The 27,765-nt window shown below is 44.2% G+C and overlaps 2 protein-coding genes across 3 annotated transcripts; one reads left to right on the forward strand and one right to left on the reverse strand.

Annotated features, from left to right (window-relative positions):
* Positions 1-27,450, reverse strand: mrpl11 (mitochondrial ribosomal protein L11). Of its 2 annotated transcripts, none has more exons than XM_071917097.2 (6): positions 27,400-27,450; positions 20,647-20,807; positions 3,095-3,190; positions 1,655-1,748; positions 1,085-1,244; positions 1-246 (listed from the first exon to the last, which is right to left on the reverse strand). In XM_071917097.2, the coding sequence occupies exons 2-6, from the start codon at positions 20,767-20,769 to the stop codon at positions 141-143; spliced, it is 579 nt and encodes a 192-aa protein (XP_071773198.1). In that variant the 5' UTR covers positions 20,770-20,807; positions 27,400-27,450; the 3' UTR covers positions 1-140. The 2 variants fall into 2 exon arrangements, with proteins under 2 accessions (XP_071773198.1, XP_078145082.1); XM_078288956.1 differs by having other exon boundaries at positions 20,647-20,801; positions 27,400-27,423.
* tmem265 (transmembrane protein 265) lies at positions 12,503-13,615 on the forward strand. The gene has a single exon (XM_071917116.1). It carries the CDS (start codon positions 12,503-12,505, stop codon positions 13,613-13,615), a length of 1,113 nt encoding a protein of 370 aa, XP_071773217.1.
* Positions 27,451-27,765: the final 315 nt, after the last annotated feature.

The raw sequence follows: 27,765 nt of genomic DNA on the forward strand, positions 1-27,765 counted from the left end.
TGAACAATTGGACGTTTATTAAAATAAGACATACACATAACAGTAATGGCATTTTACGTGTGAGTGGAACATGTATAAAGTCAGTATAAATACATAAAGGGGGGGGGGGGGGGGGGGGGGTCATTGGACAATACAGGTCTTCATTTCTTCTTGACCAATAAAGCTTCAGCTGCTGCCGCTGCTGCATCTGCTTTCAATTTCTCCTCTCGCTGCTCCAAGAAGACTTTGTACTCATCAGCTGACAGGCTGAAGAGGGGCGATGAGACAGAGAAAGAGGGAGAAAAAGAGATTAAATAAATGTGAAGAGGGAAGGCATGATATTTAGTAACCTCAAATGTCTGAATTTCTCTCAGGTGTAACAGGAAAATCCACCCTGAAACACTTTGCATTCCTGGGTTCATTTTGTTGTTTGGCGGTGTATTTTTCATTACAACTGGCCAAACGTAGACAATGTGGCATCAAAACTAGATATTTCCAGCTACAACAATGGAGTTTGATAGCAGAAAATGTTTCCTCTATTTAAAACATGAATGGTAAACGTCAGGTTTTGGTGTCAGTCCCTCAGAATCGAAGAGCGAGGGCTTCTTTCTACACTCACCATTTTGCAATGACGTTCAAAAACCATACAAGTTGAAATCATTTGTAGAAGAGGTAAAAGTAGCCTCAATAGACCAGAATGCAATGCAACCACAAGACATGTGGCTGCAACACGTTTTGAGTAGGAAATTACTAACTGGAGTAGAAGTAGAAGTAGACGAAAATGGGTACACCAAAAAAGTAAATTACAACAATTCATCACAGAATAATTCCTGGAATGCACCGAACATGATAAATTGATGATATCTAACAGTGTAAGAGTATCCAAGGGTGGATTTTCCCTTTAAAAGGGGAAGATACGTAATGGCAACAACAACCTATTTGGACCATCTCACAAGCCTAGGACAGTGCCAACGTCTGGCACAGCTGCTTGCACCAATGTGTGTGTGTGTGTGTGTGTGTGTGTGTGTGTATGCAGGCCAGGTCTAGCGTAGCTAAGGTAAATCCAATGACAATATAAGCGCACTGAGGACAGAACAAGACTTACTCATTGACAACCTTGATGCCCAGCGAGCGGGCCGAGCCAATGATGCATTTGACGACCGTCTCCAGGGAGGCATTCCTCATTTTGAAGCACTCGTCCTGGGCTTTCACCTGGGCGATCTCATACACCGCTCTCACTGACACCATCCCCGCTGTTTCATGGCCTTCACACACAAAACATGGCAGAATGAGGAATTCAAGGGGAAAAGGGCAAAAAAAAAAAGTTTGTGAAAAAAAAAGTGAAGGGGATGTGTATGTATGTGTGTGTGTGTGTTGGGGAGAGTGCTGGGGGGGTGCTAAGAGTCAGCAGCTGAAACCAGGGAAGAGATAGCTTGGAGCAGAAAGGGGGAAATCCATAATTCTCTTTTTTTTTAACACGCCACCTTTGCTGCTTCCTTCCCTTCCGCCTGTAATTGCCTCCCTCTCAGTTCCCCTGCTCATCATAAATATAACATCACTCGCAGCGAAGCCCGAAACCCGAACCCACGGAGAGACGTGCGTCCGTTGCAGGATGGCACTCGGTGGGTTTAAACCGGAGCGAGAGGCGATAGATCAGTGCGGCAACACATCTTACCTGTCTTACCGGCTCCCTTCGCTATGCCGGCCGCCTGCTTGAGGAAGTAAGACACCGTGGGCTGGCCGATCTTCAGGTCATAGGTTCTGTCGGGCTGAGCGGAGACAGACGGAGGAAAGTTTGCTTTAGATCATCTGTTATCTGTCACCAAAAAAAAAAATTCTTAGAAACACAAGGGCAATAAACTGTAAGCTGAGCTGAAAAGATACCGCATAGCAGGTGATTTGTCATCAGAGTTGTGTTAGTAGTGACCTTTCGACGGAGTGAAAATAATTTTTGTCTCTATCTATGGAAAAGCTGTTGGTTGAAATGGTCCGATGAGTTGGTGTTGGTTGGTGTTGTTTCCTCCTATTTTCTAAGAGTGTATAATAAAACACTTGCCAGTACTGCATCATTCTTTTTTTCTGACAAGCAAGATGAGAAAGAGAGAGAGAGAGAGAGAAAGAGGGAGTGGTGTAGGAGCAATGAACTGAGTAGAGATAAAACAAAAAAGAGATGAAGCGATGAAGTGAGATGAAGTGAGATGAAGGCCCCCAGGTCTCATTAGCAATGTTCCACAACAGAGAGCTAAAAACTGAAGCTACAGACGAGGCAGAGCTAAAATCCAACAGAGAGAGAGTAAATCATGTTACATGTTGCATAAAGATATAAATCGCTGTCGGCTGAAAACCTTGTATCTCCAATACGTCAATGTTTTCAGGGACTAATAAAAAAAGCCTTGTTTTTAGCCTAATAATAATGTATTTTTGACATTATCCAACAGGCTCTGAAAGGTCACAGAAGTTTCTCAACCCATAGAGAACCATGTAATCCTTATATTGAAGTGCAAACATGAATATCTGCAAAATTGGAGTTATGCGGTTTTCACGCAACAGTACCTCACACAGAATACATACAATGTGAACAGAAGAGGCATTGTACTTGTACTGCTAACCACCAGCAGATGGCATTGACGGGCAGCAGTGAGGCCGCAGCAGATGTGACGGCTGAGCTATTACTGGATATTGCATGTCAAAATAAATTCATGCTTATTAAAGGATTAGGCTCCCCCACTTACATCACAAACCTCAGCCATTACAACAGATATTTATTTAGATCAAAGGATGTAACTCCTGATTTGAAACAGAATGTACAAAGAAACGGGGGGATGCGAGGGGTGAAACAATAAGTAGGTTATGAAAAACACAAGCGCAGAACACCTCTTTTAGAGTAATTCAGGTCTCATGCAAGCGCTTAATGCTCCTTGACTCCCAAGTTCCTGTGGGTACTGCTTCATTAATGAATGCAAATGGAAAGGCTTACTTCGGTGGTAGAGTATGAATAATGGAAGTGCTTTGGTAATGTTATGCAGCAACTGGAATTAACCACAATCTTGGGAGGGGGGAGAAGTGTAAGGGTCGGGAACGGGTTAGAGCCCCATAACGAGCCACACACACGCACCTTCACATGGATCTTGATTGGAAGAGGGATGCCCTCCTTCATCTCCTTGGTTTTCTCGTTGAAGTCCTTGCAGAACTGCGCGATGGGAATCCCTCTCTGGATGGGAAAGGGGGAAAGAGGAAAGACGGGAAAGACGAAACAAACATGGAAAAATGACAGGAGTGAATTGCTTTAAAATGTATGAGCCTGGACTTGCAAACATTCAGCTGAACGTCACTCATGGCACGCTGCGCTGGCAGAATACCAATGCCTGGGCTTCTGTCAGTCAATCAATCACAAAGCTTCACAGGGCTGACTATATGTGCACACATGACTGCTTCAAGGAATTTGTGTCTGGAGGTAAATGTGTGTGTGTGTGTGTTTGTTATGTGCCATAATATTTTGGTACAGATATGTGGTCTTGGCAGTTATTCTTTTTATGTGCATAAATAAATGCCTCTCTGTGTTTGTGTGTGTGTGCGTAGCCTTTTGTTGTTCCAGAGAGTGTATTTGTGTGTGTGTGTCTGTCAGTCGAGGTATGACTGAATGCATGTTGGAGCCCAGAGCCAGGGAGACCCAGTGATGAATGAGCTTCCAATTTCCAGCCCCTGCTAGGCCAACCAGAGCGAAAGCAAAATGGATGGGTGACATTAAGTCAACACCCGGCCAACGCCATTCTCTCGCACCATTCCTCTTTGCAGCTGAATTCAGTGGCAATGACTAATAAAGAATCTAATTACTGCTGCTGAAATTTAAACTGACCTTCACCCGCCAACTTCCCCAAAGGCAACACGCTGATTGAAATGTTCATTTCAGAAATGAGGAAGAAGAAAAAGGGTTTTTATACACAGTTTAATGGACTCGTGAGCCTCTATTGCTCCACGACAGAGCGCATTGAGCAGAGCACAACCCCCAGATTCTAATAATGGATCTGATGAAAAGTCAGTCATCCCGAGACATTCTCCAATGACAGGACGGGGAAGACATTTATTTGAACTTAACGGAGCGGAAAGTTCTCTGAACATCATCTTCACTAAAGGCTTGGAAAACACCTGATGAATGCTAATCAGTCCCTCCGTCTACATCTCTATCGGTTCATTAGCATCTAAAATGCTTCTCCAAACTCACTTGCGTTACTATGTATTCACTAACACAACAACCACACACTGATTGAAATTTCAACACATCACATGAGTCATGGCAGATATTGTTTCAGCGCTGATGGGTGCCATTTGAATTACAATATCCTCCTAATGAAATGAAAAACAGCTAAGTCCCTGGAGTCCTCCCTTTGCTCTACCTTCCCTCCCCTCCCCTCCCCTCCGCGCTTATTAATAGTAATCCCATGTCAACCTCACTACCGTCTACTCATGCCCTTCCCTCCCTCTGCCTCCCATAAAACAACACAGCAAGGGTAAACAAGTGGGGAGGGAGCATGGAGGGAAAGTCTAATTAAATATGGATTAATATAAAGGCTGTGATGTTGGGTGTGAGTCAAAGCAAACCCTCCGGCTCTGCCTCACATATTCAGCTCCCGTTCCTTCCTTCTGTTCAGCCCGTGTCGGATAATGATCTCTCCCACCAACTCAGACGGCCGCCACACAATGGCATGAAAGGGCCTCCCTGACCAGCGAGAGATAATGCCTGATGCTGCTAAAAAGTGCTTAAGCACGGACAGCGAGACATTATGCAGACAGAGGAGCAACTGTGCTAAAGATAGACAGAGGCAAAGACTTCAGAGGGCCTTCCTGACCGAGCAGTCTACTGCTGCTAAAAAGAGCTTGAACAAAGACAAGAAAAATAGACTGAGGACTGGCAAATAAGAGGAAGACTGACCAGGGGATGAAAGAGACGAGCCACATGGGGACAATGGACAGTTTAGTTCACCCTGAGTGCACACAAAAAAGTATGCAACCGAGACAGGTAATCATATTTTAATTAACACGTTACACGAGGGTCCAGGCATCTCCTGAAGATGACAGTGAGCGAGTTTCATTTTCGCCCCGGGCTATTTAATGGTTTAACCGCAGTAATTACAGGGATTGAACCATGTTGGTAATTGCAATCAGAGTCTTTAAAAGTGGCAGAGGGCTGGCATGCCATGAAAGCAAGGTTTACTTGGCTTCCCCAACTTCCCATGACATTTATCACAGAACTGGAACACTAACATTCATGCCCTGGCCAAATCGCTAACCCCACTCACTGCATCTGAACATCTAATCATCCTCGAGTCCGAGCTGCCGGCTAAATCCTCTCTCTTCCACCATGACTGATTAGAGCCGGGTGCTCTCCAGTATAAAATGGCTGCAGCCCATCACCCAAGGCGGGGCCTTCCACTCTGGCCGCGGACGAGGACATTCAGCCGCGCATCTTCAAAGACTTCTGAGATCCTGGGCACCAGGATTAACGCTAATCTACGAAGATATTGTAGCCGTCAAATCCAGCAGCGACAGTGGTGAGTAATTGCTATGTGATCCATTCGAGATCAGCATAGTGGAGTCTTATTACTCATAATTAAGGGAGCAATTAGGCATTTGCAATTAAAATCGGAGAAGTGTCCATTTGATTTGACCCTTCCACCATATTCTCTGCAGTCTTTTTTGACACTCCCTCCGTGTTAATGTGATTGGCCTTTCAGCTTCACTAACTCTTTTTAACAAGATATAGCACTGGTGTGACAGGAGGGTGTGTGGAGGAGCGGGTGGTCGGGAAGCAACTGACGGGAGGAGAGGAGAGACAGGAATGGGAAAGGGAGAGCAGGAGAGACCGCTGAGAGGTGTATTTAAGTGTTCAGGGTGTGGACAGTGATCGTGATCAATATTTGAACAATGAAAGGGTTTGTTTGACCAAGGTGAACAACGGCAAAGGAAAGAAGTAAGTGAAGGCCATCGGAGGTCCTCATGAATATGGGTGAGTGAGGGTATAAGTGTGTGTGTGTGTGTGTGTGCATATGTTTATGTATGAACACCTCAGCTTCATTTCAATCTGACAAGACTATCAGTTGAAGAGAGAATATGTGTGCATATTAAGTTGCTAGGGGACTGCTGACGGTGAGGATGTGTTCGCTCTGTGTGGCCGCAGGTGTCTCTGCATTAGAGAGAACTGGGGAGAAAGAGATGAGGAAGAGAGAGAGAGAGAGATGGGTGGACAGAGATGGGGAGAGGGAGAGAGATGGAGGGAGATAGGGAGGATGAGAAAGGGAGGGAGAGTAGGTCAAGAGAAGAACTGTGCTTACGGAAGCGTAGCAAACATGGAGATAAAGGACACAGACATAGGATAAGGCCTTGGGGCAGGAGGCTGGATTAATTGCCCCTGGCACACAAGGCCACTGGATAAATTGCCCTGGCAGTCTACGAGGGTGGGGGTGGGGGTGGGGGGGGTCTGGATGGAGGGACGTTGGTGTTACAGTGGAACGGGGCTGGGTAGGAGGTGAGGTTAATTAAACCCTTCAGTGTGAAACTCTCTCATTCATTACCTTCATTACCTTGTTCATTTAATCTGCTCCGGTGTTGGCATTTTATCACATTCAGCCCTATCATGGCGTCATACAGCTGATTAGGTTTCACGTTGAACTGCTCAGCTGCACGCCGCTCGCCCCACACAGGAGCAACTTAGGGTGGGCGCTGCCAAGGCGCTGCTATCAGCTGTGCACCAGGTCAGTTTGGGTCAAAACTATAACAGACACATTCGCCACACAGCGCAATATTAGATGGAGTTCATGCTGGACATGCATCTTACTTGATTTTCCACCCTGGAATCACTGGATTAGTCTTAAAAGTGGAAAATGAAAACGATTTTCACCCCAGTCTCCAGTGAACTGTGGTGAGGCAATACAGCCTTACATAAAAGAACTGAGGAGCATTCTTCAAATGGGCATGAGCGCAAAATTGACAGAGCGAACCAAATTCTGGTCTCATCTGTATAACAACCAAAACAGACGAAAACCCCCCAACATTGTTTTGCTTTATGGTTCCTGGCTCAACGAGAATTTCCCGTTTGAAGACCTGATGAAAGCAAGCAGCAGCAGAATAAAATGGATTGCATCACAGCAAAACATCACATTTTCGACTCCATTAGGTTCCCCTCACAGTCTTGACAGTGTTGTGCTTTTTGCCACTTCACATGATTAATCACGTGTGGAGGCTGCAGCAGAACAGAGGAGCCTGAACTGCAGGCAGCTGAGGCTCAAGATGACTGAAAAATCATAAGATACGCTGACAAGTGGAGGAGAGAAACAAAGAGAAAGAGTGTCAGGGACTGGAACAGGCTGGCAACGATGAAGTAAGACTGCAATAATATCTGGTAGCGATTTATTAGCAAAGCTTGTGGTTGCAAACGGATTCAGAGGGATAATGGCGAATTTCCCCCACTTTATGTTCTATTTAATCCATGCCTCAGACTCTGAGACGACACTGAGAGCGAGAGTGAGACTGAGAACTGAGGCGAGGAAGGTGAAGGGATTGAATTCTCCACGCTCGCCATGTGGAGGTCAGCCTCGGGTCTGAGGTGGAGTGTTGATGCCCTTAGCATTCTTGGATGGTCTGCATCCCCATGTGTCCTTCCAAACTTCCCCAATCATGTCTAGAGGAAAAGTGATGACTGCACAGTACTGTGGACGGTCTGCCCGCCTGGCTGCCCCTCGCCCTCCCCTGCAACCCTCGCTATTCGCCCTGTCCCCCCCCCCCCCCCCCCCCCCCGCCTCCCTCTCTCTATTCTGAAAGTGAGCCAGTTGCCGAGTGACCTTCAACCACACCCACAGGGAACAAAAAGAAAAAGGCTAAGTAGCGGGGGGGAGAGAATAGGATAAGCATGAGGAGAGGGCGACAGAGGGAAGACGGAAAGAAGAGGGGTGAAGAACAAAAAGCCCACGCTGAAGTGGGGAAAATGGAAAATCTCTCTTCTCTAGGAAGCCAGCGGAGCGCGTAGCTGTATCTGACAAGAAAGATGACTCTCCATCCCCTCTCTCCCTCACCAGTCTGATTAAAGCTCTCACTCTAAAATGAACCCGGCACACCGAGAGAGGAGGGAGAGCGAGGGAGTTGAGGGCTGGAGCCTTTGCAAAAGGTGTGGGCTGGAATGCCTAGATGCACTTAAGGGAGCAGGACCTTGAAGACAAGGTGATGTGCATGAAATTCCTTGAAATCACTGTTTAAAGAGCCGCTGTGCTGAGAAACTGACCAAAAAATAATTCTTTAGGGAGGAACGCTGCCAGCCCTCTTGCAGACTGCGTTGCCAAATACTTAATTCTAGACTAGACCTCTCTCAGAAACTCCCAATCCGTTCATTCAGATGTAGAGTAAGCCGGCTGTAATGAGTTCATCTACAACAGAGGGATGATTTCCATGTGTAACTAAGACAGTAAAGAGGCAGAAGGAAGTCTAATTAAAGTTGTAACATCTGCCTTCAGAGCTCTAAATGTGTCCACAGGCTACGAGCATCTTTCGCTCCACTTCCCTTGCTCTTATTCCAAGGGAGGAAGGGGCAAGTAAGGTATCAGCCTACTTCCAAACAATGCAGAGCAATTATGCAAGTAATTTTCTGCAAGTGGCATCATCATGATTACCATAACCAATGAGTATACTGTAACTGGGTGCTTTTAAATATTCATAGGCTCTTCCACCTAAAGTTCCATGCACAGCTGATGGTTAAGAAGAGGAGGTGGAAGGCAGGAAGCCAAACGAAACGGGGGGAGTGGAGAAAGGGGAAAGAGAGGGGGGCAGGCTGGAGCACGTAACCTGCTTACAAATTAACACCACAACCAAAGTCGGACGGATGAGTTTCTCCACGTCTCCCCTCTCGTCCTTCCCCCGATGTTGCACGCTGCATTGCTCGCCTCCACGTCGAGCCATCTTCTCGCTCGGCTCGTTTTGCGGTCTCCACTCTTCTTCTCCTTAATGATTCCGCGTCAGGCACCGCCGGTCCACTTCTGACCGACTTCCCGGCTCCTCACAGCCGGAGCCCCGACCGACCGACCGACCGAGCGGATCCTGCACGGCTCCTGCACCGAGGTGTCAAAAAAAAAAAGAAGCAGACCCGACATTGCGGGAGGTGACAGATCCGTCCAGCCCCGCAGTAACCACGGAGCGAGGCGGGCGACGAGATGTGACAAGCCAGATCTAGAGGGAAGGGGGCAAATCTTGACGGATATGAGCCGGCTTTTGTTCCGACAAACTCGGGTAGTCTATGCTTGGTGTGGCAGTGCGATGACTTTCCCTGCTGCGATGAGACTATCATAGCCTCAAGACACTCAGCCTTCTCCCGGAGCCGGAGTATGCAAATGCAGGGACTATAAGATTCACACTTTAACAGCCCGCCGGCGGATCTTGCTCGTCGCCGAGAATAAAGAGACTTTATTGGTCATCGGCAACGCTCCACTTCAAAAAACAGATTACTTGTTCTCAATCAAGCCAAGAGGATCGAGCCCAAGTGCAATACGAATGGTTTGGGTAACTACACCTTCACTTTATTATCAGCCACTGGTAAAATCCACATACCTATTGTTAATAGGGCAGTTATGAAACAGGTGTTGCAGAGAGGGGTTTAATAGACGATGTTAAATTGCAAAAGGACGCGAGACATCAAACAATAACACTGCACGTTAGGCAGCTAATGATAACCGTATTTTAAGGGGGGAAAAAAAGATTTAACTCTATAAAAACCAGGGCAATCCTACAACTTAGAAGCAATCACTGCTACCTGATTAATCAACAGATGTTTCAGTCATTTGGATTAGGTCGAGAGAGAGGATTTATTCAACAATGCATTATCAGTAATTACACACAGGCTATCTCGCCATTAGTCAATTAGTTAGAACACAATTACATAGACCTGTGTTGTTTTGTCCTGATGCCCTTGGTCTGATTGCCACCTGTGGTTAAGTTGTGAAGCATCTTGTTTGGGGCGAGGTCTTCCCCAGACACTATTTGGATAGGAGAATGTTTATGGCGATAAATTGCGGGTGTAAAACAATTAATCTTTCCTATTTTCTCCACCTGCATTCCTGTACACCTGGAAAACACCCAATATTAAAAGGAAAACAAATGTAATTGACAACACCCCCCCCCCCCCTTTGCTCTTCTCTCTCTCTCTCTCTCTCTCTCTAGTGTGTGTGTGTGTGTGTGTGTGTGTTGGTTTAAAATCAAAGAACTGAGGAGCCTTTTTGGGTGATTTACCCCCCCCCCCCCACACACACACACACACCCTCAAAACACAACACATGAACACAAGTTCCATATATAAAAAAACTACAAAGACAGAAGTGAAGCTATATTTTCAAAACAAAGCAGAACACACTATTAAGATTGAAAAAAAAAACTAAAAACAAATATTTCACCTGTGTACTACAACATGCCATTACTCATGCTTACAGCGAAATAGGCTGCCTCACCTTGTCAACAGCAGTGTCATTTCCCAGACAGGGGAATGATGAATTTGGTCATTATTGATGAGCTGAGTGGACACACGGGCTGTCATCCCGGTCCCTCACTCAGAACAGAATAAATTACATGCGTTGACAAGGAGTCAAAAACACAAACACGGCCTGACAGGGAAGGCTTCCAGGATAAAATTTAAGGTGCGGGTTGAATAACTAAGAGGCATCATCTAGAGAAAGCCAAGAACACTGGCTGCACCTTCTTTATCCACTGCGGATTGGGTTTGTTCACACAAAAAAGGAAACCAAATTTTAAATTCCAATATTCTCTCAGTCTGCGGTTTGGCGAAATCCATTCAATTTCAAGACTGACAATGAAGTTGCGGGGTTGCAGTGAAACAAAAGGCTTCGTAGATAATCAGATATTACGAATGCAGGCATGATCCACGTCTGTCCTCCCACCATGCCTCGCAGCGGATTAATCAGTCTATAACGTTCCCTCACTCATCACTTTGATTCATCTGTTTCAGAGGAAATCTTAATGTCTATGATATCTCCATATCCCCGGCGATGAATACATTTAGATTCATCCAGGCCAAGCTGGCACATAAAACGCCATGTCTTCATATAAGTGGGTGGAAAACACTTTGTATCTGCATTTCACTCTTTTCCTCTTCATCACTATCACCCTCTCTCCTAGCCTCTCCCCCTGAGCTTATTTATGAACTATTACCATCATGCAGTAACACTTTATTAGGCATGTAGACAGCCAAAAGGCCTATTAATCTTTCACTTGCACTCTTGTGCTCAGTCTCACTCTCTCTCTTTCTCTATCTCTGTCTCACGCACACACACACACACACATGCGCACACACACAGATAATCTCAAAACCTTTTTTACCCAACGGAGTTCTACAGCTCTCTTCAATGATTCAGACAGCATCGAGCAGATGGCAGAGCTCCTGTTAGTCTTACAGTGAGGGAAGTGATGTGTCTTCCATCGGCAACACATCAATGCACATTTTTCACAGGTAGCCGTTTCTCAGAGGCCGCAGTGCTGACAATCTTTCGCTTGATCACGCACAACTGTTGCCATTACGGCACATCTGAGCCAGTAATGATTTCATATTATAATGTCATCGATCCAGTCGAGTGGTTGACACCCTGACTGGTGCTGAGCAGATAACAGACAGTCCAGCGGTCTGTGCTGTCTGAGAGCCATACACCACTGGCTTTTGAGCTAAATACGATAAAGAGACGTCGGTTCGATTTCACTGTAAAGTCAATGATCATTTCTCACTCCGAGATCAATAATGAGGTTTTATACTGTCCAAGGCTGAGATATGAGCCGCAACACAAAAATGAACACTCATATTCAGCCAAATTAGCATTGCCTGCATGCACTCACCCAGAAATACACACAGTGTGCACCAAGACACAAGTCAAAAGCCTCTCTAAACAAATAGCAAGTTATCAATATTCATCTCAAATGAGAAGGGAATTTTTGCCGACTAAAGACTGCGGCACACAATGAGAATAAACATGGCAGGCTGTAGAGGCGAAGAAAAGGGCTTTGACACGGTACCTAGCTGTGCCTGAACGCAATTAATTAATAATGAATAAGGTGAGCACAAAAAAGAACAAATAAGCAACAACAACAAAAAAAATCTCATAGCAGAAAAAAGAATCTGAAAATCTCTGAATTAAAAAGAAGCTACGCTTATAGAAAGTGAGAGCTATTTAAATCAAAGAGCCGCAGAGGAGTAAAAAAACAGTTTAACAGGCTTCTCAGCTTGAGCAGCCAGGGTAGATATAGCTCTGACCAAAGATGAAGGGAGCTCACTGCTTACTAGGCAGCAAATGTCTTCAACCATAGCAACAAGCATCAAACTATTTTACATTTACTTCTGAATTAATGTTGGAAAATGCAAGCATTTTCTTTAACCTGTGAATGTATAATTTTTCTGGGGACAGATGACAGTGTGGCTGGATCTGAAAAGATAATGACTTTTGCCTATATGAAGTGAATTTTTCCTGTATGTGTTTTTCTTTCAGGCATGGTGCCCACGCCCCAGGTGTGCGTATCAACCCTGGTCACGGTGAGCACAATGGCAGTGGTGGACCTCTACCTGCTGGAGCAGAGCATGCTGGGGGCTCGTGGCGTTCCGGGACCGAGCGTTTGGCAGTGCGCGGCAGTGTTGCTAGGCGATGTGGGTTTCTTGCTTGCTCTGCGTTTCGTGTCGGCAGGTGTAGTGTCCGAGGCGCGCTCCCCGCGACGCGGTTTCGCCAACGCCCTCTGGTTCCTGTTCCTCTCCCTGCTCCAGCTCAAGCTCTTCTTCGTCTGTCACAACTACCGGCAGGAGCGCCGGCCGCCCGACCCGCTGGCCAGGAAGACCTTGACCCTGCTGCTGTCCATCTGCCTGCCCTCGCTCTTCCTCATCCTGACAGGAGCTGACCACATGACCCCGCAGCGCAGGAAACAGGAGGTGCGAGGCCGGCTGCTATGGGTGGTGGTTGACCTGCTGGATGTGCTAGACCTGCAGGCGGGGCTGTGGGAGGCCCATGGGGGGGCCGGAGCCGGAGCCGGGGCCGGAGCCGGGGCTGGAACCGGAGCTGGAGCCGGGGGGGCTGCCGAGGGGCTGCCCATCTGGGCTGAGGGCCTGGTCTTCTTTTACTGTTATGCCCTGCTGCTGCTGCTGCCATGCGTGGCCCTCACAGAGCTGGGGGCCACCGGCCTGCCGGGACAAAGGGGGCCCCGTAAGGAGGCTTTGTACCCATGGCTCAGCTTGGTCACTATCAATATCTTCACCCTGGCCCTGCGGGGCACAGGCATGCTGTGGTACAGAGACCCTCGTGTCTCCACTGTGTTCCTAGGGAAGAACCTCCTGGCTCTGGCTGTGAAGCTGAGCTCAGCCTGGGAGCGACACATGCAGGACCGCGGGGGCGGGGGGGCTGGGACCGCGGCCGGGGCCGAACCGGGAGACTCGGCCCTGCCAAGCCAGAGCTCGGAGCAGGGAGAGGACCAGGCCCAAGGGAAAGCCTTCTCTGCGCCGCCCTCTAATTATCACACACTGTCTCGCTCCCAGAGCCACAGTCACACTCTCTCCCATGTCAGCCTGGAACCCACAGAGACCTCGTTAGGACCCTCTTTCATCTCCCATGAACTCTAGAGATACACTCGCTCTGACCATGCGTGCATGCACAAACGCATGTACACACATCCACACACAAAACTTGGACCAGCCAAGCCTGTATCACATCCAAGCAGATAACTTGTATTGAATTTGTATTTTTTTTTAAGTACAACAATCATGGGTATAATATAGTGCTTTGCAAATGCATTTAGCACCCTTGATTTTTTTGCACATTTTGTTGTGCTAAAAAAGATTTCAAAATGCATTACTGTGATTTTTTTGTGTTTTAATAGAACACTGAATAGATCTGACTGTAAAGATTAAGCTAAAAATTTATATTAAAGTCTAGTAGTAATTTATCCCTTTGTGTAATTTGGGCAGAATTGCCCTAATGGCCAACATTTGTTCAATATTTCATCTTACTCAGATGCCATCTGCAGGTTGTAGTTTGGGGTTTTGAACAATATTTTCCGTTCACAACTGCTTTAATTCTGATGCTGCCAGTTTCCTTACACACATCTCAGGGGGATTTTAAGGTGTGGGGTGGAGTTTGCTGGAGAATACTCATGAGTGGTTCACTCATGTGTGGCGTTTTAATTCAGTTCCTGGGGTTTCCAATAAAAAAAATAAATCAACACACTCCTGCCATTACATGCAAAAATACAGAGGGTAATCTTTCAGTGTACAGTGTACGCTCTAATTTTTTGTCGGAGATCAATCGAGAAAGTGGACAGGAGAAACTCTGAAAAGTTCAATATAGCGGCAGGGGGGTAAAGATTTATTTTTTCCTTTGATACCACAGGCCCGGGACTCAAATGCCATCCATAAGTTAACCCCATATTCTACACTGTGCTTGAATATTTGAATGTAGGGTCCACCCATGGAGGGGCCAACAGTCTGCAGGTTTTCATTACAACCAAACACCACACCAGGTCATTTCACTGATTAACATGTAAGAAGAGTCATCGTTAGAGGAGGAACTAATCAGTGAAACCAGCCAGCGTAGTGTCTGCGGACTCTTGGCCCTCCATGGACCAAGGTTGCCCGTCTCGGCCCTACACCCTAAAATCCCTTTGAGATGTGCTGAAGAGACCTGTTGTCAGATCGAAAGGCAGAATTACAGCAATGGTAATTAAGCCAATTTAGCCCAAATTTTAAAAAATGTATACCTTCACATACATTTCAAAACCAAACTTTGCTGTTAAGATAACTTTGCATAGATCAAATAAAAAAAAATCTAATAAATGCATTTTCATTTTTAGCAGAACAAAATGTGTATAATTCAAGATGCTAAATATCTATGAAAGACAATGTTTTTATGTATCTGTGATTCTTGACAAAGTAGGGCTTACTGATGGACAACCTCATCCTAATTCCATTGTATCTTTAAATACAGGTCTATTTTACTACATTGTTTACAAAGCTTACCAACATATGTGAACCCTCTACAGCTTCAAAACACATTCAAAATTCATGTTTAGCTGTCATTGTCTGTACTTGTCTCAAAGTCTCCTTCAGTCATTTTCAAAGTGAAAAGAACAACTCTGTCCAGCTCCCTCCAATCCCTTTTCTGGCTTTTGATGTGAGAGTTACCTTTTTAATTACATTTGAATTAAGGACTGGGCCTTTCAATCATTAATTTATCGAGCCCTGGGTGCTGTCACACTGTAGTATTTGGGCATCATGGGAAGCTGGGATACAGCAGCAGGTGTGAAGGATGTACTGTACAGTCAAGTGCCTTGTTTCCCCATGGAGCTACTAGCCTCTGTGTTGTCAGTGGGCACAGACATTACGTGTACCATGTGGGACTTGGACATATGCCATGTGTATACTGTGAAGTTATTCCACAGCTGTTGTCAACTACACCTCCAGGACAGAGTGCAAACTAATAAAGTGTTTCATACTCCTCTAGTGTTGACAGTTCATTGGCTATTATGCAGGGGCATTATTGGCAGCCTGTCACCCGCACAAAGGGGGAAAAGCAGGAGGAATCCGGACAAATCATTCACAGCCAAGAGGCCTTAGAGACCACTAACTGCCCCACACTTGCAGGACTTCCACTACGTCCGAGCCAATCAGCTTCCCTTCCACCGTCACAGAAAATGTCATGTTTTTATGTTGTTTTTTTTTAATGCTAAACATCCAGACTGATGCTGGAGCTGGTGATCTGAATGGAAGCCCCCCACCCCCCCACACACACATATTCAAGCCAGAAAAGCATGCTATTCTCTTCACGGAGTGGCACGCTGAGGAAAGGCCGTCATTTATCACAATTACGCCGGCGGCACCATCAGCTCTGATAGTCACGCACTAATCCTTGAGCATGCTGTCTTCTTGTCTCCCTTTAATGTTGAAAGAGAGAAGTCTGTGGATGTGATGGGCTGTGCGTGTCAAGGGTGGGAGCGTGTGGAGCGTTTTTCACAGCGAACCAGCCCTCTCCCAACAGACGTTCTGAATGCACTCCATGCCCATCTGCCTCCCCTCTGAGCATTAATGCTCCTATTAATTGAAATTGTGGCTATTTGTCAAAGCGCGAGAGCTTATTCACACTGCTTTATGCTTGATTTACGGGGCATATTTACAGGATGTATTGAGGCTAATGTACACAGTCAGCCACAAAAAGAAATTCATTTAAAGTTTCTGTGGGGAATTTCTCTCCGGTTCAGAGGGATTTTTGAGGGAATCCGCACAGGGATGAACAGTGTAGTAGACAGCATCCAACTCTCGCCCACCCTCTCTCTTTCATCTATTTCTCCCTTGCTCACTCTACATTTCAAACACACGCATTCTGGATGCACTCCCCGTTGGGCAACTTCTCATATTTCTATTATAAAAGCAGTGACTGCATAGGCAGCAGCCTCAGCAAATGACTACCTCCTTGAATTTGTTACACCTGTTAAGCTCTAGATACAATGCTCAGCATTTTCCCTCAGCACCCACCGACTCTCATAACCTGGTCCTGAAGAAAGTGCATGAGCGTCTTTCCCATTTTCTTTCTTCTTTTTGCCCCTCTCTTTGCTGCTGTCTATTCTTCCCCTCCATTCGCCTGTGTTAATTTCACTCTAGCCTGTAATTATTCTCCCGCACCAAAGCTGTCAGTTCCCCTTTTTTGTCTCCCGCTCCCTCTTTTATTTCTCTCGTTTGTTTAAATTTGCCCCGCGGCCGACAGGCAGCCTACCTCTCTGCGCTTCCCCTGTCAAGGGTGGTTAGTCAGAGAAAGGGAAAAAAACCCAAGGAGGAGAGTCTGGGTAAGATTAAAGGGCCGGGGCCAGTGCCTAAAGCAGAGTGGCTGCCGACTGCCATTTATTTACAGTTTGCTACACACACTATGAGCTTGATGGAACAGGGGAGCCAAGACAGACAAACACACACAACACGCTGCACCATCGGCACATGACATCTCAAAACAGTCCAAAAGGAGGCACCTTTAAAAAAACATATAGCTTTGTTTTGCTTGGTTACAAATGATCTCACTTCATTACTACTGACGCTACGACATCTATCCCCAAGAGCTCACGCCCACCCAGTGTGGGAGAGGGAGTCGCATATAACAGACGGATGTCTAAATCATTCATCATAGCTGAGCTCTCACATGCCATCACTACCGCTTTCAGTAAGAACTTTAAAGTATATTTCATGAGTATGAGATGATGCAAAAGACACTGACATTCTCATGATATGCAGTGCAATACCTCCATACCAATACTGCTTTCAGATATTAGGGTGATACCAGGCTAAAGTGTCAGGTTATTTTCCTGATGCTAAAATCAATTCTACTACTACAACAACTACTAATAATCTCTATTTGTATAACACTTATCTATAAGCAGAGTTTATAAAGAAGGGATAAAAGCCAGAATAGTAAAATATAAAAAGATGGAGATAAAAATAGTAAACATTGAAGAAAACAAAACAAAACACAAGATTAAAAGTGGGCAAAATAAAAAATAATTACTTTAAAACAAGTCCATAAAAATGAAGTGATTTAAAAGTTGATGCTGAATAAAGACACAAGGAAAAGGCATGTCGCTGGTGTCTTGCTTCTGTAATTCAACGTACTTCCAGCTGATATTGGGGCAGGACAATGTGAGGAGGGACCGTTCATGTGGGCGGGTTGGACCATAACAAACAAGGAAAGAGAAAGGCAATGAAGCCCATTGCATACTCGGTACAGCTGGTGAAGCAATCCACTGTGAAATGCTTTGCGCATAATCTTGAGCTGTCACAAATGTCGGATTCTTCAAAATGAATAAATTCCAGCCAGTAGGATGCAATCTTGGTGTCTCAGGAAAACGAAAAAAGGTTTTTGGGGGTGAACACTTGTGTCACTTTGACAGTTGTGAAGGCGGATTTAAAAAAAAATCTTTGATGTTATTATTGGTTGGAATATTTATGTACGCCTACTGGTACACCATGAACCACCAAAAACATGCCGCTTTCCAGTTAGTAAAAAAAAAAACTAATGGGATTTTGATTTGAATTTGATTGATTTTGCATTTATTGTTAGTGTATCCTATGACATACAGTATATATATATCATATAATATATATGGGAAACTAGCTAACAAGGTGAAAAAGTAACTTTTCGTTTCATTGAAACTGTGAATTCCTGAGGCAAAGTGTTCCACGGTTTAGGGGCCCTGATGGCAAAAACACAATCAACTTTAGTTTTGAGTGCAGACGGAGGAACAGTCAGAGCCGTGCCGAGGATCTCAGGCTCTGCTCCAGCTCATAGGGAACTAACAAGTCTGCAATGTAGCTAGGGGACAGAACTAGCTGTGCTTTCAACGTGAATCTTAAAATAAACCCTATATCCAGCTGGTAACCAATGATGAAGAGATGCTAAAATTGGGATTATATGGTCTATTTGTTTAGCACCAGTTAAAATCCTAGCTGCTGCATTTTGAATGAGCTAGTTATGTGACAGTGACTTTTGATTTTGGCAGGAATAAAGGGAGTTGCAGTATCTTAAATGGGATGAGATAAAAGCACAGATGACCTTCTCTAAATCTAAGGAGAATAATAATGTCTTCATTTTTTATTTTGATTTTAACTGTAGGAAGCAAGACTGTACTTCTCTCTTTATATGTTCTTCAAAAGTCAGGTTCCGGGCAAGTATCACTCTTGAGGTTCTGGCCACTGGCTTTGTATTTCCAAGATCCTTTAGAACAAGATTTCTGGATGTAGGCAGGCCAAATAAGACTATTTCACAGTTGAGTTGTGAAAAGTTCTGCGATATCCAACAGTTGATGCCTGTGTGGCAGTTCTTGAATGTTTTTTGAGATTGGGTCACTAGGTGGGTATAGCTGGGTATCATCTGCATAGCAAAAAAGAGACATTATGTTTACAAACGATGTTGCCAAGCAGAAGCATGTAGAGGGAGAAAAGGATAGGGCCTATAATTGAGCCCTGAGGGACCCCACAGGTGATATCGGCTGAACTAGGGGTTGAAATATTGTATGCTTAAACCTAGAAGGGAACATATCAGTGGCCAGAGAGATATTCATAATGGATACAATGCTAGGACCTACTGCATCAAGGACATATTTGAAGAACTTTGTGGGAACAATATCAAGTAGACAGGTAAAGTAACTGGGAGATAAAAAAAGACAATAGGGGAAAAAAATGACTTAAAACAGCAGTACTTATCAGTATTTAACATATCAAATAAGTCCTAGTCAGGCAGGGAGATCTGGAGTCCAATCTTTTAAAAAAAAACCATATAGCCTATTTATTTTATTTTTTATAGTTTATATAGTGTAACTAGGGTCAGGGTTAACAGCAGAGTCTATCATCTTAAACAGGACCCTCACGTTATGGCAATATTTAGATAAGTCAGAGAGGAACACCGCTTTCGCATCCTTAATCCTTTTCTGATATCTGAACATTTGGTCTTTTGTGATCTCATAAAAGATTTATAGCTTGTATTTCTTCCAACTGTGTTCAGCTTTTTTTTCCAGTCTCTTCTTAGGGTCTGTGTTGCGTCATTAAGCCGCGGAGATCGATTAACTATGTGAAGCGATCTGGTTTTCAAGGGTGCAATTGCATCCAAGGCTGATGAGCCTGGGCCATTAAAGTGGCTAACCAGATCATTTGTGTATGCAGAATGAGCCATAGGTTTGCTTTCACTCAATTCAGCAAAGGACAATGAAAATTTAATAGCTGACTGACTAATAAGAATGTGGGATGGGATGGTGCCTTCATGCTGTAAAATATCAATTTCAAAAGCGAGATTAAAAACAATGTACTTGTGATCAGAAACAAAGATAACCTTAATGCACAGTTAACGTTAACATCGTTAACATTAAACACTTTTTCATACACACAAGGATGATGCCACAGAGAAAAATGAACTAATGGGTCTTTGTCTATATTGTTAATTTAAAATGACTGAAGAGAGCACTATCCGGTACCAGCCAATACATAAATTTTACTTGTTGGAATTGGCATCGGTAGTGAAAAAGTAGTATTGGTGCATCCCTATGCAATAAAATACAATACAACCTCAGCTGTCTCCCTTGATCAATTGAAGCAGGACAAAATATACAAGAATTTGAGACTGAACTTTCACTGGTTCAAGCTCCTTCCTCGTCGACTCAGTTGGAAAGAGTGAAACTAATGCGTATGGACAGGTGTTGTGGATGGAAGTGGTAATATCTTTGGCCTGGATACAGTGAGGAAATGGTTGCAGACCAAGGCTGAGCGTGACACCCCCCCTGCACAATAGGGCTGTGAGACTAGAATATGAATGGGAATATGAATACAGCTATGGTAGGAGACCGGAGTGGTGGTGGGATGCAAGAGAGGAGGTGAATGAGGGAACAGAGGTAACCACGAGGGAGCATAATGTGATTGACAAAGTGAAAATAGGGAAGGATCAGGTTGTCTTCTTTGGCAAATGAGAGAAGAGACATGAAGATGTGTGCTAAAGTGGTGTGCAGGGTAAAGTGAGCTGTGCAGAGTAGGTCAGCTAATAAAATTGAGCCATGCTCCAGCAACTATGTTAAAACCCCTGATTATTTGGAGGGAAGAGATAGAACAAGAAGGAGAATCATGATTAATTTTACCTGTCCCAGGACAGGGCCTAGCGGGGGTCCAGGGGCTGCTTGTCCTGACCTCACTATGGCCCGGATCACGCTGCTCACATCCACCCTCTTCACCGCCTTGGCTGCCTTGGAGATCTTTGACATCCTGTTTTCAGTCTGTGTGCGTCTGGAAAGCCCTGTATCTGACCCAAAGCAAGCAGAGAATCCAACCGCAGAGAATAAGTAAATATGAGGAGAAAAACAAACAAATTAGCCTTTCAAGCATAAGCAACTGCAACAAATCATTTACACGCCGGTCTCATTAAAACATCATACAGTCAAGTCAATACTGATACCCACAGGCAAAACCATGCCTTTCCATTCCGCAGCAGTCGAGTAATTAAAAAAATCTTTGCCTTCGATCGGCTCAGTGAAAGCCACTCTCCTGGAGGTGTTTGTGGTGCGGATCAGCAGTGGAGTGAGATGCCAGCCCTACTGAGGACCCTGAGAACTGGCAGGATTTAAACTTCTCTGCGAAAATCATGGGTTGAATTCCAAACGCCTCCGCCGCCTGGCCTCTGTCTCACAGTGTGTCACCGCTAACTCCCTGGGCTACAGCGCAGCCTGTAGCGTCCTCTAGCCCTGCACCGGCCCCCCATCAGTCGAGGTCAAGTGTCCCCGTGGAAGAAAACCTCAAGGGGGTGGGGGGGGGGGATAAGTGACAATATTAATACTGGGGGATGGCAGTGTCATCACTCTATATGAAGCCAGAGAGGGGTCTGCTTTTTCATTCCACCTTCAAATGCATTTGCCAAATTAGCAGTCAATTAGTGGAGTGGGGAGAATGGCCTGAACTCCTGGCCTTTCTCTGGGGAGGCAGAACACATAAAAGCAGGCCTATAATCCTCTGTTGGAAAAAAAAAGTGATACAGACACAGCTGTAAAAAAAAAAAAAAAAAAAGATCAATGGCTAGAGCCAAGGGACAAACAGAAGTTTTAAGGTTTAGCCTGGTGATTCTGGGGAACCCTGCATTCAATAAAAGTAAGCACTTCAGGGGAGAGTAGAGGTCTACCAATGATTCATTGTAGGCAACAGAGGGTATCCAATTAGATCAACAAAAGACACAGTACCAAAGAGATATATGGGACCCCATGCTGCTTCAAAGCTACAAATAGGAGAAACTGTTCCCAGGAAAAGTTGTGATTCTATCTCGGCTGCTGATTATCCTGGACCTGTTAAACTGCGCCCACTGTGAGGCCTCTGTAATGTTTGTAAGGGTATTAAGGTGATAAGCATACTGCAGACAAAGTCTTAAACAGAATCAATTTATTTCGAACTCCCTCAATAGCTGTCTTTATAACTCACATAAGCCGCAGAGGTCAATTTCATGCCTCTCACCGAACGTGTTCAGCTACTTCATTGTGGAAAAATCATGTTGCAGTTCAGATCAATTTTGGAGCCAGTCTGAAAATGCAGAGACCAGTATGCATTAAATCTAAAGTGAGAGAACCCACTTCTGTTATCAAACAATGACAGACTCATGAATCCCCAACTGGCAAACTGCAGAATATAGCCTAAACCAGCAATTTGGAGAAAAAAAATTGCCCCGAGATGACTAGAAAAACATCAGCCAGGAAATTGACATGGTCCTGAAATTCTAGGGTTTAGTGGAGCTCTGAAAGTGCCAGCGAAAACAATTAGGAGCAGCAGCACATGTTGGGTTTAATTCCAATTTGGGACAAAGGGAATAACATTTTGAGAGTGGTGGGGAAATGACAACGTCATGCTTTAATGCACCACAACTCCAAACTCTTTTGGAGCATGAATAATAAAACCGCAATTCCCTCGCAAAATGAAATCACTCATCACAAGGCCAAGCAGTGAAAGCTGTAGAAGAATTGACCTACATAAGGCATAACAACTGCACTGACAGTATGTTTCACGGAACTGAATTTACATTAGACTCAACAGCTAAAGCAGCGTTAAGTCTGCAGCACTGCAAAGTCTGTCCAAGGCTGTACAATATGAGCCTTGCTAAGAACTCGGTGCATGCTGCTCTTAAAGTTTTCTTGTGATTAATCAAATCAAAGGCAGAGTAACTTACAAGGTATAGACATAAATTTTGAGCGGGCCTTTTAGGCTGCGTGTTACGTTCAAGTAGATCTAAGCCAATTACTGTGGCAGCAGCATTGTCATTCACAAGGCCTACACAGAAAGAGCAATTTATTTGGATCATGTAGGGTTGTTGAGTAAAAGCATTTGCTGAAACGTGTCTTATTGACTTGTTAAACAATATGCGACAACGCCGCCCTTTAAATCGCCAGCTGAAACAAGGAGGCACCCAGGGAGCGCAAACCTCCGCCAACGCTGAGCAATTCTCCAACTTGCTGCTACACCCAAAGACTTCATTCCTCTCACTTCAGTTTTAGGTTAAATTGATTTCTTGACCCTGCACACACAGCCTTAGGATTTGGAATCAACTCTCTATCTCTTGTTAGTTTCACAGTTATGGTTAAATAATTATATTTGTCTAATGGCCGAAATCCCAGATTCACATCACCACCAAAATCTAATCAAGTCTAATCAATCTATCTGTCATGAAAATCTGTTCATCATTTTTTGAGATATCCTACTGACAGACAAACTAACAGGGACAAAACATAACCTCGCTGGTGGAGCTAAATATGTGAATAGGATCAAAGACACAGGAGAAATGCAGGAGAAAACTCATGCCTGCCACGATAATTTGCCTGGTTCAAGTGTTGTGCAAGACAATCAGAAAGTAGATTCCCCATATAAAAACTCACAAATTAAAGTTTTATCACTTGTTACAAATTTCTGAAGGGTTTAACAGAATAGAAACAGCAGTTCCTGTGGTCTATTTCAGCATAATTAAAGCTGACTGCACTTCAGAGAAAAATGACTTTGATTAAAGAAATGAATCAATTTGCTATTAAAAATTTAGGCCTAATTACATTGGTATAAGACCACTGTGCCCACTGCTGATTGTTGGTTAGGCTATTAGGCTCTCTTTAGTCTTCATTAAGCAGACAAGCCTAACAATCGCCCACATCAATGACGCCTGTTTTCTATTTGCAAGTCAAGGTTATAATTAATGATGCTCTATGAAATTACATTCTTTAAAGTGGAAAAAATTGTCTTTGAGAGTGCCTCAGTCTGAAAATCCTGAAATGTCATAAGCATAAATGACATTTTATTAGCCTTGAGGAAATCGTATCTTCGTCTCTTTCTATATTTCATTTCTTCTTACTGCAGCAAGGTGAAATAAAAACGGAATAATAATATATTTCGCAGTGGGCTAAGGCTTTGTACCTGTAGCATTTTACACATTCAAGTCTGGTTTAACAACCTATTACATGTTACATGTTATCTGCCCTCTTCTTCACATCTCCACTAAATGAACATTAAATAAGTCAAATAAAATGTGTTTTCTAATAACACAGATTCTGTGATGCCATAAGATAATCTTGAGATATGTAAGAATTAAACAATATTATCTTACTGTTGCCTGTGCATCGCGATAACATGGTATCTGCAACTCACTGATAATTCCCCCTCCTATTTTATTTAAGCTGCTGTCCCATGTGGTTGGTTTGATATGTATGGTCCATTACTTGAGAATATTTCCTGTCACAAGGGCTTGATAGTGTGATATTCTGACTGCTACTGAAATATGCTGAAACCAGTCTTATCCTTCAGTCTTGAAAGCAAAAAACACATCCCATGTCCGTCTCCTTTAATAGATAGAAACTGTCAAAACCCATTTCCAAACAGAAATCATGATTAGCATACTTTTAAATTAAGAGGGAAAGGACTGAATGAATTCTGATCTTCCAAACACACTCAAGTCAGCTCTGACAATTGGCTTTATTCATCTCTTAGTTTGGCAGTCCATCTAGTGGCAGCATTTACCTTTACACTTCAGCCCACGCTCTCATCCAGAGTGATTTATAATGAGCTAGCGGTAAACTTCTACAGGCAGGTGTGGGGATCGAACCCATGAGATTGTCTCTGTCACCACTAGGCCGCACTGCCTCCATATGTACTTAAGATAACAAATAGGCAAACAGGCCTTGGAGACAAGGTAAAGTCCCTGGGCACTAATGGAAAAAGAAGGCATGCGTAATAAAATGATAATAGCAATTTTGATGACTAAAAAATGTTTCTGTCTACCTTTGAAGAAACATTAGAACCCACAGTAAATGACTACAGTGTCCTTGAATACATAAGATGACCAAATCTCTCCTAATAGCACAATAAACACAAGAAGGGACAATCACTGGCAGTTAGGGGATCTGCGACGGAGAGAGTGTCTTTCCAAAAGTGGCAGCGTGTTATGAATTTATGAAATTTGACACGATCGATGGGCCTAATGCGGTGACAAAACAGGACAAATGTACTGGGCTGTTATCGCTCAAAAGGCTGCTCGAGATTCCCTCGATAAGATTTGGAGATTACATCAAATATGAAGTTATAGAGGCCAGGGCCAGTCATATGCCAATGCTGTTCCACAACATTAGTATTCATCCCATCAAACTCCAGCCCTGGGACTGAATATTGATTGCTGAGTGCCAAGTGCTAAAGGCCAGTCAAATAAAACAAAGAACCTGAAGAAGGGTCTCAGCGATCCGCTGGGACTGAAAGAAGAAGTTGCATGACCTGGTTTGACCCGGTTTGACCTCTCCTAGCTCTTAGCTAGCTTGTGTTAGGTAGGACTCTATCAAAATTTACATAGCTTTTAGCAATGGCCTGATTTGGCATAAAATAGCCCTGTATGAGGCGGATGTTTAAATTTAGACCTAGTTGTGAAGCGTTGGATCTCGTCTGTTTTAAACCAGAAGATATCCAGTAGGCAGCAGGCATAGGTCAGTATCACATTATCTTGGCCAAAAATATCTACATTTCCATCTTACATTTAGCTGATAATATTATGTAGAGCGACTTTCAATAAGCTACCATGATATTCATTAAAAACAGTGTGGAAATTAGTGCTAAAACAGTAAAATCACTTCCCAGCATGTTTTGCATTCCAAAAATGCATAACATACATAACATTAACATCATAAGTCAACATACATTAATGTTCTATTTAAATCTTCATGTACTGACTGCTATCTGCCATTATTGGTCTCTCTCTATAACCTACAATCTCGGTTCACTGGCCTCCTTGCTGTTAGGAAGGGAATATGCAAAATAAAACAGCTCATAAGGACAGCAGCACTCCTCGGCACTGCGTTAATGTTGTCGTCTGAAACGATAACCACTGAAGCAGTAGCTATATACAGGCCCATCACTGGGATATGCAGCTTTGGCTCAAACCACAAAGTTGTACTTCAATAGTGCTGACAGTCTATATCCCCTACATGTATTATCCCCACTGGCCTGCGATCAAATCCCACCAGGCCCATTTTCTCTACTGGCTTCCCTGAATTGCATCGCTCCCATCCTGTTTTAATGGCGAGAGAGAGAATGTGTTACAGACTCTGGACTCTTCTCTGAAAAAACAATATTAAAAAAGCAACAAACAGCGTCAACAGAGGATCAGCAGCTGAGGTGGTACAAGAGAAAACATATTAACAGGACTGCCTGGTGTGCCATGAAATAGACTTCAGTTACACCTGTCATTACGAATTCAACTGCGGCTTTTATCTTCTGATTCACACCAGGATGAGTAAAGTGACGTGTCTGGACGTGCAAAAAAAAAAAAATCAGAGTTTGTTCACATCTTCTATCACATCTTCAAAGAAAGAGATGGAGGTGATCGGGCTCACAAGGTCATCGGAAATCTTTGTGGTCCGGATGCAATCAAGCAACAAACAAGCAATGAAAAGAGATGAGGAGGGAGAAGAGGAGGAGGAGGAGGAGGAGGGGAAAAGCAATGCAGACACAGATTCAAATAAATAAAGCCAAAGGAGAAGCATAACAGCCATTTTCATGCTAAGTGCGGCTGCACAGGGACCTGACATTATAAAATTCAATCTTTAGAATGAGGGCTGGGAAATTGCATTGAAATGCCAAGTGTAACCGCAGCCAGAGTGAGACAGTAAAAGTGTCTTAACTGCTGGAGCCGTATGGGCCCCGGTGGGATCAGGCTCCTGCACCAGCTGGATGTTATATTCAGAGATTTAGGAAGCAGGATCACTAGATAACAGTAAGTGCAATTAGAAATGTGTGAGGTTGCATGCTGTCATCACCAAAGGGGTCAGTGCTGGACGGAAGGAAGGAAGGAAGGAAGGAAGGAAGGAAGGAGAGGCAGTGAACTTGGAGATGGATATCAGAACAAACAGACATCAAGCCATGATCCTTTGCAAATCACCCTGTATACCTTCACTGTTAAAGTCGATCCCAGTCATTGTCAATGGGACAAATATGGCTTTGCTTCCAAGGTGACCACAAAGTTAGAGTCTCCATAAAAATAAGTCTTTACATTCTTATTTTCGAGACTCCTTCATCAGCGTTAAAATGATAAAATCATACGATTAGGATCATAAGAATAAGACAGAGTGTGAATCCTGTTTTACAGTAGATTCCCCTTTAATATAATAAGCAAACACAGACGTCCTTCCCTAAATGAACGTTAATTAATGCAGACAAGCTCAGTCAGTTTGTCCCAGTTGTCACATTGAACAGCGAGAGGCTACATGCACACGTCCTGCCTGAATGCACCGGCCCCGTTACAGACATTCATATAAAAAGCCTGCAGCTTGTATCCGAGCCCGAAGAAGACAGCGTCCTATCCAAATGAAGCGACATTAAACTCAGGGTGACCATACCTGTCACTTGCTCCGCACCTTCACGCCGTTAACAGCGACAGTCAGGGCGCAGACATCTTGGATTACTGAAAGTAGGGGACAGTTTGCTGCTGCCAGTCACAACACCGCCACCTGCTGGAGTGGAGGGCAGCAGCAGCATCACTGCCGTTTTGAGCAGGATAATAATAATGTACACTTTATTGATCCTATGGGGGAAATCTCTTCTTCTTGTGGTTTTATGGCAGTTTGCAACTAACGTTTAGGATGCATTCTGCCACCTACTGTACCGGAGTGTACAGATTCAAGGCTTTACATGGATTAATTAAACTATATCAACTAAAAGGAAACAAAAAAGACCCTACGCACTCTCCAATCTCCATCTCTCTT

The sequence above is a fragment of the Centroberyx gerrardi genome, chromosome 16 (assembly GCF_048128805.1).
Source record: "Centroberyx gerrardi isolate f3 chromosome 16, fCenGer3.hap1.cur.20231027, whole genome shotgun sequence".
NCBI classification, from domain to species: Eukaryota; Metazoa; Chordata; class Actinopteri; order Beryciformes; family Berycidae; genus Centroberyx; species Centroberyx gerrardi.

Coding starts and splice junctions, on each gene's coding strand:
- tmem265 (XM_071917116.1), top strand. CDS start 12,503: ATGGTGCCCACGCCCCAGGTGTGCGTATCAACCCTGGTCACGGTGAGC.
- mrpl11 (XM_071917097.2), bottom strand. CDS start 20,769: ATGTCAAAGATCTCCAAGGCAGCCAAGGCGGTGAAGAGGGTGGATGTG. Junction 1,749..3,094: donor CAATCAAGATCCATGTGAAG/GTGCGTGTGTGT, acceptor GTCTCCGCTCAG/CCCGACAGAACCTATGACCT. Junction 247..1,084: donor GGCATCAAGGTTGTCAATGA/GTAAGTCTTGTT, acceptor GCCCCTCTTCAG/CCTGTCAGCTGATGAGTACA.